General features: G+C 42.7%; 1 protein-coding gene across 5 annotated transcripts in view; it reads left to right on the plus strand.

Annotated features, from left to right (window-relative positions):
- Positions 1–15,540, plus strand: part of NSF (N-ethylmaleimide sensitive factor, vesicle fusing ATPase) — a 179,903-nt gene that overhangs the window by 109,778 nt on the left and 54,585 nt on the right. For all 5 annotated transcript variants that reach the window (XM_008271641.4, XM_002719197.5, XM_070060567.1 and 2 more), the window contains exons 11-12: positions 1,062–1,136; positions 1,345–1,532. In XM_008271641.4, the coding sequence (XP_008269863.3) occupies positions 1,062–1,136; positions 1,345–1,532 (263 nt within the window). The remainder of the gene's footprint in view (positions 1–1,061; positions 1,137–1,344; positions 1,533–15,540) is intronic.

Raw genomic sequence — 15,540 nt, forward strand, 5'->3', positions numbered from 1 at the left:
AATTAAACGATTTTGCCAATGTTTCGAAATGAGAATCAAGTGATTTTGAACTTGACTATTCTGATGTCTAGGCTTAATAGGGAAATAAATGAAAGGTGGGTTTAATGACCTGTAGGTTGAAGCCTGCAGCTCATCCACAGATGGAAACAACAGCACAATGTAATGCAGTAGTTTTCTTTTCTTTTTTTTTTTTTTTTAAGATTTATTTGTTTTTTTGAAAGTCAGAGTTACACAGTTACTCAGAGAGAGAGAGAGGTCTTCCATCCGATGGGTCACTCCCCAATTGACCGCGGTGGCCAGAGCTGTGCTGATCCGAAGCCAGGAGCCAGGAGCTTCTTCCAGGTCTCTCACGTGGGTGCAGGGGCCCAAGGCCTTGGGCCACCCTCTACTGTTTTCCCAGGCCATAGTAGAGAGCTGGATTGAAAGTAAAACAGCCAGGTCTTGAACCGGTGCCCATATGAGATGCCGGCGCTTCAGCCCAGGGCGTTAACCCACTGAGCCACAGCACCGGCCCCACAGTAGTTTTCATACTGAGTCCTTGGCCTCCAAGTGCCCTGAGAGGTATTTCAGGGTCACTGAGGGCCAGAGAGTGAGCCCTGAAAACTGTACCGTTATTATAACTTCTTTTAACTTTTTATGTACTGAGCTTTTTCTAAAGATGACTTTAAAAATAAAACTGGTATTTAAAAAAAAAAACCTCTGGCCTATAAAAAAGGGAGAGGAGTTTGGAGTTTGTGTGCACTTTGCCCCTTGGTCTCTTTGACAGGTTACCTACCATCTCTGCACCTTAGCTTTTCTTTGTAAATATTGGGAATTTCCAGTACACTGAGTTCCACTGACTTACAATAGTAAAGTACTAAAGCACAGCCTCCAGATGTTTCCATAGAACAGACCAGGAGCAGGTGCTGTTTTCCTTGAGAACAACTTGGCTTTCTATTTGACCTGTATAGAATGTCCTCTTAGTTTGTTATGGGACTTTCTGTTATTGCATATACGAAAGGGATATTTTATCTTATTGGTGAACTCTGTTTGTTGTTTTGTTTTTTAACCTCTGTGCTCAGGAATGACCAACAGACCAGATCTGATAGATGAGGCTCTCCTTCGACCTGGAAGACTGGAGGTCAAGATGGAGATTGGTAAGCAGAGCTGTGGCTCGGGCGTGTGGATAGCAGAGCATGGCGGGTGGTGTTCAGAGTTCATTAACAGGAGTGATGTCACGTAACTGTGAGAAGCAGGCGGTTCCACGTGTGAGTACCCCTAAGAGAAGCATTGAAGTTAGAATAATCTCTTCTGGTGGTGCTTTCAAGACTAGGAAGATGTCCGTCTTATTTTTAATTGTATCAGGCTTGCCAGACGAGAAAGGTCGGCTGCAGATCCTGCACATCCACACGGCGAGGATGCGAGGGCATCAGTTACTGTCTGCTGACGTAGACATCAAAGAACTGGCCGTGGAGACCAAGAACTTCAGCGGTGCTGAATTGGAGGGCCTGGTGCGCGCAGCACAGTCCACTGCTATGAACAGACACATAAAGGTCAGCAAAGTCAATCAGGCATTGGCAGCCCTATAAATATTACACCAGCATTTTCTGTCTTTCCAAAGGCCAGGGTAATGGTAATCTGGATGGAGAAGAGAGATCATAAAAGGAATAAGAATTAATTGTCTACTGCCAACTGTTACTCTTCAGAGTAACAGGAAGAAATGTAATGTCAGCATCTTCCCTGTAGTAACCACTGGCTCAGTGGTTACATCAGATTGCCACCGTCTGACTACTGACGTATGACGTGAAGTTGCTTTTGTTTTTTTAAGATTTATTTTGTTTATTTAAAACGCAGAGTTAGAGAGAAGGAGAGACAGAGCTATCTTCCATCTGCTGATTCACTCCTCAAATGGCCACAATGCAGAGCTGGGCTGGGCTGGGCCAGGCTGAAGTCAGAACTCTATCCTGGTCTCCCACATGGGTGCAGGAACCCAAATACTTGTTTCATCATCCGCTGCTTTTCCAGGCACATTCACAGGGAGCTGGATCAGAAGTGGAGCAGCCAAGACTCGAACTGGTACTCATATGGGATGCTGGCATTGCAGGTGGTGACTTAACCCACTGTGTCACAACACCGGCGCCTAAGTGAATATTTTGAGGAGACTTTTATATCTTATGCATCATATTAAATTGTAACAACTCATAGAAAATTGGCTTTTCTGTGAACTATAAATATAAACGAATACACTGAATACAGCTTTTTTCAAGATAATAGACTAGAGAATCAAAGACAATAAATTTTGAACTCTCAAGGAGTTCAAGAAGCAGATATGTTTACAAATTAGTACAAAAATGCTTTTGGTACTATGGTAGACATATGTACAAGGATCAATAAAGGACTCTTGATCCTTTACTGTCTGCTCTCTAGATTTGTTTATTTTTAAAGATTTATTTATTAAAGTTACTGGGAGATAAAGATCTTCCATTCACTGACTGGTTCACTCCCCAAATGTCCACAACAGCCAGGGCTAGCCCAAGCCAAAGCCAGAAACCAAGAGTTTCATGTGGGTGCAGGAGCCCAAATACTTGGACCATCTTCTGCTTTTCCCAGGCCATTAGCAGGGAGTTGGATCAGAAGTAGAGCAGCCAGGACATTGATTTGCTCCCATATGGAATGCCGGTGTCATAGATGGCAGCTTTATTTGCTGTGCCACAAAGCTGGCCCCAGCTTAGATTTTAGCTGTCAGCTGTAGATAGATGCCTTCCAGATATCTCATCTCCTGAAATTATCTGTCTCTCACTTTTCAGATTCATACGAAATGCCCCTAGTAATTTCAAAGCCAAATTTATTCTTTTTTTACTACTTTTCTTCCAGTTCCTATGCCCCTGTATATCTCAATTTCCAAGGCTTAAAACTTCAGGATAATTTTTGATTCCTGGCACTCTACATAATGTTCAATGTCAAGTCATTTGCAGCATTTTGTCACTTCTGACTTATAAGTATCTTTCAGTTCCCACTGCCATCATCCACCTTCTCTTTGATTAACCTTCTTGTTTTACGTCATTCTCCCATGCCTAACTCCCCATCATCTACAAAACAAAGTACAGACTTTTTAGCATGTGTTTAAACTTCCTTCACTCTGACCTTAACTGACTTTTCATATTTCCCAGTTAATTCTCCATATACTTCAGCCAAACTGAAATACTGACCAATCACCAGACATTGTTTTCAACTTCTGCTTCTGCTTCTACTTCTTTGGCTTCAGGGAGGATCTGTACCTGCTATGCTTACTGGTCTTTTCATTACCTGGCTCATACGCTACCACTTTCCTCAAAAGTTTTCTGATTCTCCCTTTCAAGAAAGATGCACTCTCTTCTTTCTTGAAATAATAATGTGTTGTATGCAGTACCTTCAGTTGAATTTGAGTCAAAATAAACTTCAGCACCTACTGCATGCCAGAAATCATGCTAGAAATTAGAGCTACCACTGCAGAGAAGGAAAGCAGATGGGTGCCTGCTGTTGAGCAGTCCACATGCAGTAACAGGAGGTCCGTGTAAGGTAAGGGAGTGGGAGGGTGTCAGTCGCTCAACTTGTGGGGTGAGAAAAGCCCGCACAGAGCAGTATCCTCGGTGGATAGGAAGGCCTCTTGGTGGGCAAGGAACAGAGACACTAATAGCCCGGTGTGCTGGAGTAATTGAGTGTTGCTTCAGCACAGGAGTGAGCAAGGGAGTGATGCGGGAGGGAGGGAGGGGATAAGTCAGGAGACAAAGCAGGGGTTGGAGCACAAAGGGTCTTTTATGCTCTGCTAAGAAGTATGGACTTTTTTCCTGTGAGTGGTGCTAAGCCATTGAAGAGTTTGGAGAATAGCAGTGACAGTTAAAACATAAGATCACCCTGGCAGCTTTGTCGATTGCAGTATTTAGGAGTGGAGTTGGTGACACAAGACTAGAGAGGGGAGCTTTTATAACAGTTCAGGCGGGAGATAATAAGATCCTGAACAGTTAGGTTGAGTGTGTTGTAGTCATTTGGTTGCATCCTATCAAAGGGTCTAGTCCATGAGTCAGCAAACTAGGGCCTGAGGACCAAATTCAGCCAGTGGTTATTTATAGAATGTTTTTGTTCAAAATATTTATGTGTGTATGTATTCATTTATTCATTTTATTTTGTAAAAGTTTATTTATTTTTATTTGAAAGGCAGAGTTAGAGAGAGAGACAGAGAGACAGAGAGAAAGATCTTCCATCTGCTGGTTCACTCCCCAAATGGCCACAATAACTGAGGCAGGACCAGTCTGAAGCCAGGAGCCAGGAGCTTCTTCCGGGTTTCCCACATGGGCATAGGGGCCCAAGCACTTGGGCCATCTTCTGCTGCTTTCCCAGGTGCATTGGAGGGAGCGGGATCACAAGTGAAGCAGCTGGGACTTGAACTGGTGCCCATAGGGGAAGCTAACGTTGCAGGCAGCAGCTTAACATACTACACCACAGCTCTGGCCACTCATTTTATCTTATTTTATTTTATTTTAAGATAGAAAAAATAGAGTGGTATCCTATCCTCTGACTCATTTGCCAGATGCCCACAGCAGCCAGGGCTGGGTTAGGCTCAAGCCAGGAACAGAGAACTCAATTCTGCTCTCTCATGTGGATATCAGAGACTCAACTATTGAGCGAGCACCTGCTGCTTTCCAAGGTGTGCATCAGCAGGAAGCTGGACTCGAGAGAGGAGCAGGGACTCAAACCCAGGCACCCAGAGATGGTGTGCAGTCATGGGAGTGACGTCTAAACTGCTGCACCACCAGGTCTTGCCCCAATTTTTAAAAACTACAACCACACCTTTTAACTTATTTGTGAGTATTGTCTGTGGCTGCTTTCATGTTGCAGTGATGGGTTGAGTGTTTACAACAGAGACTGCATGGCCCACAAAGCCCAAAATATAGGTCCTTTTTAGGAAAAATGTGTCAATCTCTATTCTAGACATTATTTCCATTTTGTATTCATTTCTGAATCCACTAAAGTGCCTCAAATAGATCTAAATACTGAGTACATGGTAGGTATTTGATAAATAATTTTTAGGCCGGCGCCGCGGCTCACTAGGCTAATCCTCCGCCTAGCGGCGCCGGCACACCGGGTTCTAGTCCCGGTCGGGGCGCCGGATTCTGTCCCGGTTGCCCCTCTTCCAGGCCAGCTCTCTGCTGTGGCCTGGGAGTGCAGTGGAGGATGGCCCAGGTGCTTGGGCCCTGCACCCCATGGGAGACCAGGAAAAGCACCTGGCTCCTGGCTCCTGCCATCGGATCAGCGCAGTGCACCGGCCGCGGCGGCCATTGGAGGGTGAACCAACGGCAAAGGAAGACCTTTCTCTCTGTCTCTCTCTCTCACTGTCCACTCTGCCTGTCCAAAAAAAAAAAAAAAATTTAAATAGGGGCCAGCATTGTAGCTCAAAGGGTTAAACTGCCACTTGAGATAACCACATCCCATATCAGACTGCTGGATTGAGTCTTGGCTACTCCCTTCCATTACAGCTTCCCTGCTAATGTAGTACTTCCCTAGGAAGTAGTGCATGATGGCTCAAGTACTTGAGTTTCTGCCACCCACACAGGAGACTCAGAGTTCCTGGCTCCTGGCTTCAACTTGACCCAGCTCCGGCTGTTGCAGCCATTTAGGGAGTAAACCAGCAGGTGGAAAAACTATCTCTCTGCCTTTTAAGTAAATAAGTCTTTGAAAATATAGTTAAAGTAAACTTACGTAGTATTCTGAAACAAACTGTGTCAGTAAGTCATAATCTCTCTACATAATTAAAGTGATTTTGTTCTAGCTCAAAAAAGCCAAAGGTTTGTGTGGTATAAGAATATAGTATTGGATTCTTGAGTGTGTGTGTGTTAAATGTTTATTTTTATTTATTCGAAAGGCAGAGCAACAGAGAGAGAGATCTTTTCATCTACTGGTCCAGTCCCCAGGCTGAAGCCGAGAAACCAGAACTCCAGCCAGGTCTCCCATATGGGTGGTGGGAATCCAACCACCTGAACCATCACCTGCTGCCTCCAAGGTGCATTAGCAGGAAGCCAGAGCAGAAGTGGAGTTGGGACTCAAACCCAGGCACTCCTAATTTGAATTGCAGGCATCCCAACTGCGAGCTTAACCTGCTGTGCCACACCACCCACTGTACTGGCTTCTTTATAGAATGGATCTATTCATCCGTTCAGGGCCTACTTTTTATTCTTCCTCTTTGCCAAAGACATAGTAAGAAGAGAAAATGACTTTCAGAAAAATTATATAAATGTTGTAAAATTGCTCCCTAATAATAATCTTTCATCTCGCCACATGAATGCATCTTGATATATCCACATTAACTAGTGTTAACATTAAATTCTGTTAACGTTAACAGAATTTTACTTATTTCTCTCTTTTTTTTTTTTTCTTGACAGGCAGAGTTTGTGAGAGAGAGACAGAGACAAAGATCTTCTTCTGTTGGTTCAACCCCAAAATGGTCGCTATGGCCGGTGCACTGCGCCGATCCAAAGCCAGGAGTCAGGTGCTTCCTCCTGGTCTCCCATGCGGGTGCAGGGCCCAAGCAGTTGGGCCATCCTCCACTGCCTTCCCAGGCCACAGCAGAGAGCTGGACTGGAAGAGGAGCAACCGGGACAGATTCCGGTGCCCCAACTGGGACTAGAACCCAGAGTGCCAGCACCGCAGGCAGAGGATTAGCCTAGTGAGCCACAGCGTTGGCCTTATTTCTCTTTTTCTTAACCATCATAATTCTTTGCCTAAATATCACTTAAACCATTGTCTCACTAAGAAACGTGCATTCTTCAAGAACATATAGCTTGGGGCCAGTGTTGTGGTGTAAAGAGTTAAACCTTTGGCAAGTCCCAGCTACTCCACTTCTGATCCAGCTCACTGCTGATTTGCCTGGGAAAGTTGGAAGATGGCCCAAATATAATAGGGCCCTGAACCCATGTGGTAGAACAGATGAAGCTCCTGGCTCCTGGAGCCTTGTCCAACCCTGGCTGTTGTGGCCATTTGGAGAGTGAACCAATGGATAGAAGATCCCTCCATCTGTCCCCCTCTCTGCCCTTGAAATAAATAAATAAATATTTAAAAATAAATAAATAAAAGAGCATAGTGGGTTTAGGGGTGGGCATTTGGCGTGGTGACTAAGACATGACTTAGAATGTCCACATCCCGTATCCAGGTGTGTGGGTTTGAGTCTTGACTCTGCTCCCAATCCCAACTTCTTTCTAATGTATACCCTGGAGGCAACAGGTGATGGCTCAAGTATTTGGGCCCCTGCCACCCATCCACATGGGAAACCTGGGTTGAATTCCCAGCTCCCTGGCATTTTTTGGAGTGAACCAGTGGGTAGTGTGTGTGTGTGTGTGTGTGTGTTGTTCTTGCTGTCACTCTCTGCATCTCAAATAATATAAATTAATTTTTAGAAGAGTATTGTGGGCCAGCGCCGCAGCTCACTAGGCTAATCCTCCGCCTTGAGGTGCTGGCACACCGGGTTCTAGTCCCAGTCGGGGCACCAGATTCTGTCCCGGTAGCCCTTCTTCCAGGCCAGCTCTCTGCTGTGGCCAGGAAGTGCAGTGGGGGATGGCCCAAGTCCTTGGGCCCTGCACCACATGGGAGACCAGGATAAGCACCTGGCTCCTGCCTTCGGATCAGCGCGGTGCACCAGCCGCAGTGCACCGGCCGCGGCGGCGGCCATTGGAGGGTGAACCAACGGCAAAAAGGAAGACCTTTCTTTCTGAAACTCTCTCTCTCACTGTCCACTCTGCCTGTCAAAAAAAAAAAAAAAAAAAAGGAAGAAGAAGAGTATTGTGGGGCAGGTGTTGTGGCACAGCAAGTTAAGCTAGACGTCTCTTAGGACACCTGCATCCCATATCAGAGTGCTAGTTCAAGTCCCAGTTTCTCTGTGCTTCCAACCCAGTTTCCTGCTAATGCACTTGAAAGGCAGCAGATGATGGTCCAAGAGCTCGGGTTCCTGTCACTCATATGGGAGTCCCAGATGGAGCACTGGGCTCCTGGCTCTGGCCTGGCCCCAGGCAAAGTTGTTGTAAGCATTTGGGGAGTGAAGCAGCTGATGGAAGATTTGTCTTTCCCTTTCTCTGTCACTCTGCCTTTAAAATAAAATAAGTATAAAATAAATAAATCTTTTTTTTCTTAAGGATTTTTATTTATTTATTTGAGAGGTAGAGTTATAGACAGTGAGAGGGAGAGACAGAGAGAAAGGTCTTCCTTCCATTGGTTCACTCCCCAAATGGCCACAATGGCTGGAGCCGCACAGATCCGAAGCCAGGAGCCAGGTGCTTCTTCCAGGTCTCCCATGCGGGTGCAGGGCCCAAGGGCTTGGGCCATCCTCTACTGCTTTCCCAGGCCATAGCAGAGAGCTGGACTGGAAGAGGAGCAACTGGGACTAGAACCATTGCCCATATGGGATGCCAGCACTGCAGGTGGAGGATTAACCTACTGCACCATGGAGCCGGCCCCAAAATAAGTAAATCTTAAAATAACTAGCTAAAAAATAAATAAATAAATGGCTTAATATACCAATTATGAATGATAGGAAGATCACAGAATTCATAGTCATGTGTGGTTCTACATTACATTTATTTTTCTTTTTTGTTGTTTCTGGCCTGTAAAGGGGAAATAACTATTTCACCAGATTTTTGTGAGAATGAAATCAAATACTATATATGAAAATACCTTAAACTCATACACTATATGAAATACTAATTATTTCTCTTTTAGTATTATTGACTGATTTGAAAATATATTCTATATAAGTGTTATTCCAAATGCTCAGAGAAAAAATGTAACTAAAAATTTAAGTTTATTCTGGTACAAAAAATTTTTGAAATCCATGCATAGTTTTTTCATAGTATACATTTTCATGCACTTTTTGAAGACTCCTTGTAGCATGGGTTTCAAAATATTTTGTATCAAAAATAAACTAAAAAAATTTTTTTTTGAGAGAGACCGACAGAAAGTGCTCCCACCCTCTAATTTATTCTGTACATGCCTGCAATGGCTGGGGCTGGGTTGGGTTAAAACCAGGATCCAAGAATGCAGTTCAGGTCTCCTACTTTGGTGACAGAAAGCCAGCTACCTGAGATATTATCACTGCCTCCTAGGTCTGTGCTAGCAGGAAGCTGGAGTCAGAAGCTGGAACGAGTATGGGACTCAGGCAGTCCATCTGATTACAGATGGTGTCATAACTGCTAGACCCAACACGCATCCCTAAATTCCTCTTTTATTTATTTTCATTTTATTTGAAAGAGGAATAGAGAGAGATCTTCCATCCCCTTGTTATTCCCCCAGTGCCTGCAACAGCCAGGGCTGAGCCAAGCCAAAGCCAGGACCCTCTTACTCAATATAGATCTCCCACATGGATAGCAGAGATTCAAGTAGCTTGAGCCTTCACCTGCTGCCTCCTAAGGTGTGTATAAAATGGAAGCTGGAATCAGAAGCAGAGCCAGCCCTTGAACCCATACTGGGGTGTCCTAAGTGATGTCTTAACCACTGTGCAAACACCCACCCCTAAACTCATCTTTTAATTCCATTTTCCATGAGTTTTTTTGTACCCTCATGCATCTTTTTCAGTATCTTAGTTTCTGAGTTTTTGTAGACTATATACAGTTAAGGTTTTTCTAATTGTAAAATGAAAGCATTTTTACACACTGTTTAGAACTTGTATTTATCCTTTAGATTTGCAAGTAGGAGGTAGTGTGGTTATTATTTCCCTCCCTTTTTCTATGTGGTTGAATTCTCTTTAAGCTTCAGATGATACATACTGATTTGTGATTAATAACCTACCAAACAGCTTTTAATTCTTTTGTATTATCTATGGAATAGCTAATGCATAGATACTTTAGGGAAAAGAAAGGTATATAGGACAAGTCTCACCCTCCAAAAAGAAATGTTACTAACATTTCCTTATTTGTATTTTTTAAAAAATCTTCATTTTCCAAAGGTGTTTAAATGCTGTCTTCCCAGCGGGACTCATCCTTAGCTTCATGAAGACATGGTTTTAGACTTCCCATTGCTGTTGATGTTTATATCTTTTTTAGTAGTGATTGATGAATAAATTTAATTTGTAACTTACTATTTAAAATTGATATAGAACTTTAGAACATTCTCAACAATGAAACTGTTGGTTATGATGTCCTTTTGTACTATAAAAAGCCATCATTAGTGTTGTTTTGCTTCCTTTCAAAAGCTCTAATCAGGTGAACTGAATGGATCTGAAATAACTGGAAGATCCAGTCATGATACCTGATGTTCATGTCATTTGTACTTGGCTCCATGTTTGTGGTCAACTCAAATTCAAGTGACATTTGGTCATTTTTATCTCAAAAGGAATTTCTGCTTCAGGTAGAGAAAATTCATACCCTAAATTTCTTCTCTAATCTGTTGTAAGCAGTAGGTTAAGGGGACACACATACATGCACTTCATAAACTGAGGCCAACCTCTGACTTCCATTTATACAATTTCAATAAAATTATTTCTTATTTTTGTAGAATTTGATTAAGGTCGTGCTGCCCTTAATTTCAGAGGAATGAGAAGAACTTTCAAAGGTCAGTTTAAGAAGCTATGAAATTTAAGGGTGGCCACTTGGCATTTGCTAGTGTTGAGATACAAGTTTATTAGTTTCTGCAGGGATAAGATGAAAGATGCTGCATATTCTAGATTGACTGGTTGTTATAAATAAAATGCAGAATAAAAGGTTACTAATTCAAACAAATAAAAGGTTACTAATTCAAACAAATCTGAATAAGAAACAGTTCTGAATTGTAGACTTTTTTTACTAATAAAACTACTAATTTTCATAAAAAGTAATTTTTGCCAAAAGACATCCTTAGAAAATTTATTTTAGTGAAGAGGTAGTAATAATTGTAATATTGATTATTTACAGTTAGGCAACTTTTTAAGATTTATTTACTTATTTGACAGTCAGACTTACAGAGAGAGAAGAGAGAGATCTTCCACTCACTGGTTCCCTCCCCAGATGACTAGAATGGCCGGAGCTGAGCCAATTTGAAGCCAGCAGCCTGGAGCTTCTTCTGGGTCTCCCATGGGGGTGGCAGGGCCCCAAAACTTGGGCCATCTGCTGCTGCTTTTCCCAGGCCATTAGCAGGGAGCTGGATCGGAAGTGGAGCAGCCAGGACTCAAACCAGTGCCCGTATGGGATGCTGGCATTGTAGGCAGCAGCTTTACCCACTACTCCACAATGCCAGCAACTAGGTAACTTCTAAAATTCCTGGAGTACCTAAGAAGAGCTTATTCTAAAATAAATCCTCTTTCTAGCCATCTTTTCCTGTTTTCTTGTCAAAACTGTTATTATAAGAGGTGGTCAAAGGACATTGTATCAAGACCAAAATTAACCCAGTTCCACACCTTAATAATTTCCAATAAAAATAATTTTTAAAAGATGTATTTATTTCAAAGAGTTACAGAGAGATATATAGAGAGAGTTTCTCTTTTTCTTTCTTCTCCCCTTGCCTCCAGTCTGTCGGGTTTCTCCCAATTAACACCTTCCCTTAAGAAAAAGAATTTATTTTATAAAACACTGTACTTTAAAAAGAATTTATTTTATAAAACACTGTACTTTAAAAATGTTTTTACATAATCTTAAGACTGGGATAAAATTAATGTTCTTATTTGTGTGTTTATAATATTCTTTCTCTGAAATTTCCTAGTCATTGCTCTAGTTTTCCCTGTTGGATTAATTCACTTAATTATTTTTTTTGTTTTAATTTGAAAGGCAGAAAGACAGACAGAGCTCCAGCTTTAGTCACCCAGGGCCCAGAACAGCAGGGCCTGGGCCAGGGCCAGAGGCAGGATCTGGGAACACAATCCAGGTCTCCCACGTGAGTGACTGGAACCCAGTTACTTGAATCAAACCCAGAAACTCCAATGTGGGATGTGGGTAACTTAACCACTAGACTAAATGACTGTTCTCTTAATTAACTTTTAATTCGTTGCATGATGATCCTTTCCTAATAATTAGTAGAAAGATAGGTTTTGCAACAGCTTCAGTCATGAAATCTATTTTTTGGCAAATGTTGAAAGATGAACAAGATTCTTCTTTCGAATTAGTCTGTCATTTGAATTCAGTTTTATTATGAAAGCAAATCAAACTGTAAAATGTTTGACCTAGTGTTTAAGATGCTGATGAGGTGCCCACGTTCCATGAGAGTGCCTGGGTTCAAGTTCTGGCTCTGCTCCCAATTCCAGCTTCCTGCTGCTGTGTACCCTGGAAGGCAGCTGGTTCCCTGCCACCCATGTGGGAGGTTAAGTTTGGCTTTGGCCTGTCCCAGCCCTGGATGTTGCAAGCATTTGGGGATTGAACCAGTGAACGAGAGGTCTCCCTCTCTCTCTCCCTCCCTCTTAAATAAAAATTTAAAATATAAAATACAGTAAAAGCTTAGGGCTGTACATAAAGGAAGGTGACATTTAAATGAGGCTGGTAGCTTCACTGGGATATTAATGATTCTGTCAGAGCTCATTTTCACTTTTACCTGAGAGTTTACAACTTCTGAAATCCATTTTGATGAGTCAAAAAGTTTTAATTAGATTTGGGGTGGCACTGTGGCCCAGAATAAACTGCCACCTGGGACTCCCGCATCCTGTATTGAGAGGGCCTGGAATTGTATCCTACCTCTCATTCTGATCCAGCTTTCTGTTCATGTGCTTGGGAGGCAGCAGGTGATGGACCAAGTATTTGCTTTCCTGCCACCTGTGTTGGAGACCCAGAAGAATTCCTGGTTTCTGGTTTTGGCCCAGCCCAGCCCTGGCTTTTGTGGGCATACGGGGAGTGAGCACATGTTGTTCTCTGTCAGTGTGCTTCTTTCAGTCTGCCTTTCAAAGAAATAAATCTTGGAGCCAGTGTTGTGGTACAGTGAATAAAGCTACCACTTACAATGCTGTCATCCCATTCAGGCGCTGGTTCATGTCCAGCTGCACCACTTCTGATCCAGCTCCCTGCTAATGGCCTGGGAAAGGCAGCAGAAGATGGCCAAGTGCTTAGGCCCCTGCCACCCATGTGGGAAACCTGGAGGAAGCTGTTGTAGGCATCTGGGAAGTAAACCAGCGATTGGAAGATTCTGTGTGTGTGTGTGTGTGTGTGTGTGTGTGTGTCCCTCTCTCTCTAACTCTGACTTTCAGATAAATAAGTAAATCTTTTTTTAAAAAATCTTTAAAAAAAGTTTTACTCAGAGTTCAAACCTTTATTTAAGGGTACCTATCCTCCATCTACCCTTAATAACTTATGAAAACCTTCAGGTTTGTGTAAGTATAAAATGAGAGGTGATATAATGAAATGAGGTAGTGTATGTGAAAATTCTTTAAAAAGAACTGTAGAGGAGCCGGCATTGTGGCATAACAGGTAAAGTTGCCGCCTATGACACTAGCATCCCAAATGGGCACCTGTTCATGTCCCTGCTGCTGCACTTCTCTTCCAACTCCTTGCTTAATGGCCTGGGAAAAGCAGCAGAAGATGGCCCGGGTGTTTGGGCACCTGCTATCCATATGGGATACCCAGATGAAGCTCCTGGCTTCGGCATGGCTCACTGCCAGCCATTGCAGCCATCTGGGGAGTGAATTAGTAGATGGAAGATCTCTCTGTCTTTCCCTCTATCTGTAACTCTTGACTTTCAAAAAGAAAGTAAATCTTTTTTAGAAAATAAATAACTACAGGGACTGACACTGTGGCGTAGCAGGTAAAGCCACCGCCTGCAGTGCCAGCATCCCATATGGGCGCTGGTTCAAGTCCTGGCTGCTCCACTTCTGATCTACCTCTTTGCTATGGCCTGGGAAATCAGTAGAAGAAGGCCCAAATCCTTGGGCCCCTGCACCTGTGTGGGAGACCTGGAAGAAGCTCCTGGCTTCAGATCGGCCCAGCTCCGACTGTTGAGGCCATTTGAGGAATGAACCAGTGGATGGAAGATTCCCCCCGCCCCGCGCCTCTGCCTCTGCCTCTTCTTCTCTCTCTGTGTAACTCTGACTTTCAAATAAATAAATAAATCTTAAAATTAAAAAAATAATTGCAGAGATTTATGTTTTATGTGCTACCTTAGTTCTTTCATGAAGAGGCTTCCTTGTTTTAACTTTAGAAATGCCAATTAAATGTGATTAATATACATTGAATGCCTCATGGGTGCCAATGAATGCCTTATTAATAATTTAAATGCTAATTGTTCTACCTAAGAATATTTGTCTATTTAAATGTTACCGTGGCTTTCTCTCTTTTTAAAAGTACAGAAGTTGTGCGTGAATATATTCTCTTTGTAGAAGGATCAAGGATGCCAGAGAATGTAGGGAAAAATAAGACCATCTCTAACACCCTTCCCACCCCCTGCCCAGAGCTGAGAACACTTGGAATATGGCTTAAGTTGTTGTCTTTATATTTATACTCATGTACATATGTCCTTTTTAAAAAAAATTAATAGAATTGTACTATATTTATTTTAAAGATTTATTTCTTTATTTGAAAGAGTTACACAGAGAGAGGGAGAGACAGAGATCTTTCATTCTCTAGTTCACTCCTCAAATGGCTGCAATAACTGGGGCTGAGTCAGTCCAAAGTCAGGAGCCAGGAGCTTACTACAGGGGCCTGGGCTCTTGGGCCATCCTCTGCTGCTTTCCCAGGTGCTGATTTTCCCAGGTGCATTGGCAGGAAGCTAGATTGGAAGTGGAACAGCTGGGACTTGAACTGGCACCTCTGTGGCACCTCTAGCAGCTTTACCTGCTGTGCCACAACGCAGGCCCCTGTACTATAGTTTTAATTTTCACTTGCCAATGTGTCTTGGATAGCCTTCCATATCAGTGTATGCTAGTCTTCTCTTATTTTTTGGAAAAATGCACAGTGTCCTATAACACTTTTAAATACTAGATCCCTAGGGGCAGAGTCCTTGTCTGCTTTATTTACTGCTGTCTCTAGTTCCTAGAGCAGTGCTTGGTATATGGTAAGTATTCAGTAAATAAAGTGATGAATGAATAATTTCAACGCATAAATTGTTCCTGATTGTGGTTACTAATATTAATACTGTGTGACAGTGCTCCCCTGGGCCTTGCTGTGTACCTCGTGGTGATACTTCTAGGGCAGCTCTCCAGACATAGTTTTGAAGATGTGATTTCATTGTCTTCTAGTTTCCAGTGCTGCCAGTGAAAGGTGTCCTACCTGACTTATTCTGGTTTCTTTGAAAGCAACCTACCTTTGTCTCATAGAAACATTCTAGGACATTCTCTAAGGTTTGCAGCAGTGTCTCTGAACAGATGTGTGTGTGTTTTCCGTTTACCCCACTCAGTGCTCATTTCACTTTCTGCCATTTCTTGAGGTTTGGGGGAGGAAGGGAGATGAATAAGTGGGTTCTGTTTGCCATGTTGATGCAGTTTCCTGACATGGTTCTTTTTATCATGCAGGGCTGACTTCTTGATTAAACCTGTGTTATTTTGTCTTAACTATCTGTTCCTAAAGGAACATGACTCGTGTTTTATAATTGATAGACGGTTGATAATTGCTTAATATGTTTGTTTTACAGTCAGCTTTTTTTTTTTTTTTTGAAGAT

Source organism: Oryctolagus cuniculus, chromosome 17, assembly GCF_964237555.1.
Source record: "Oryctolagus cuniculus chromosome 17, mOryCun1.1, whole genome shotgun sequence".
NCBI lineage: Eukaryota > Metazoa > Chordata > Mammalia > Lagomorpha > Leporidae > Oryctolagus > Oryctolagus cuniculus.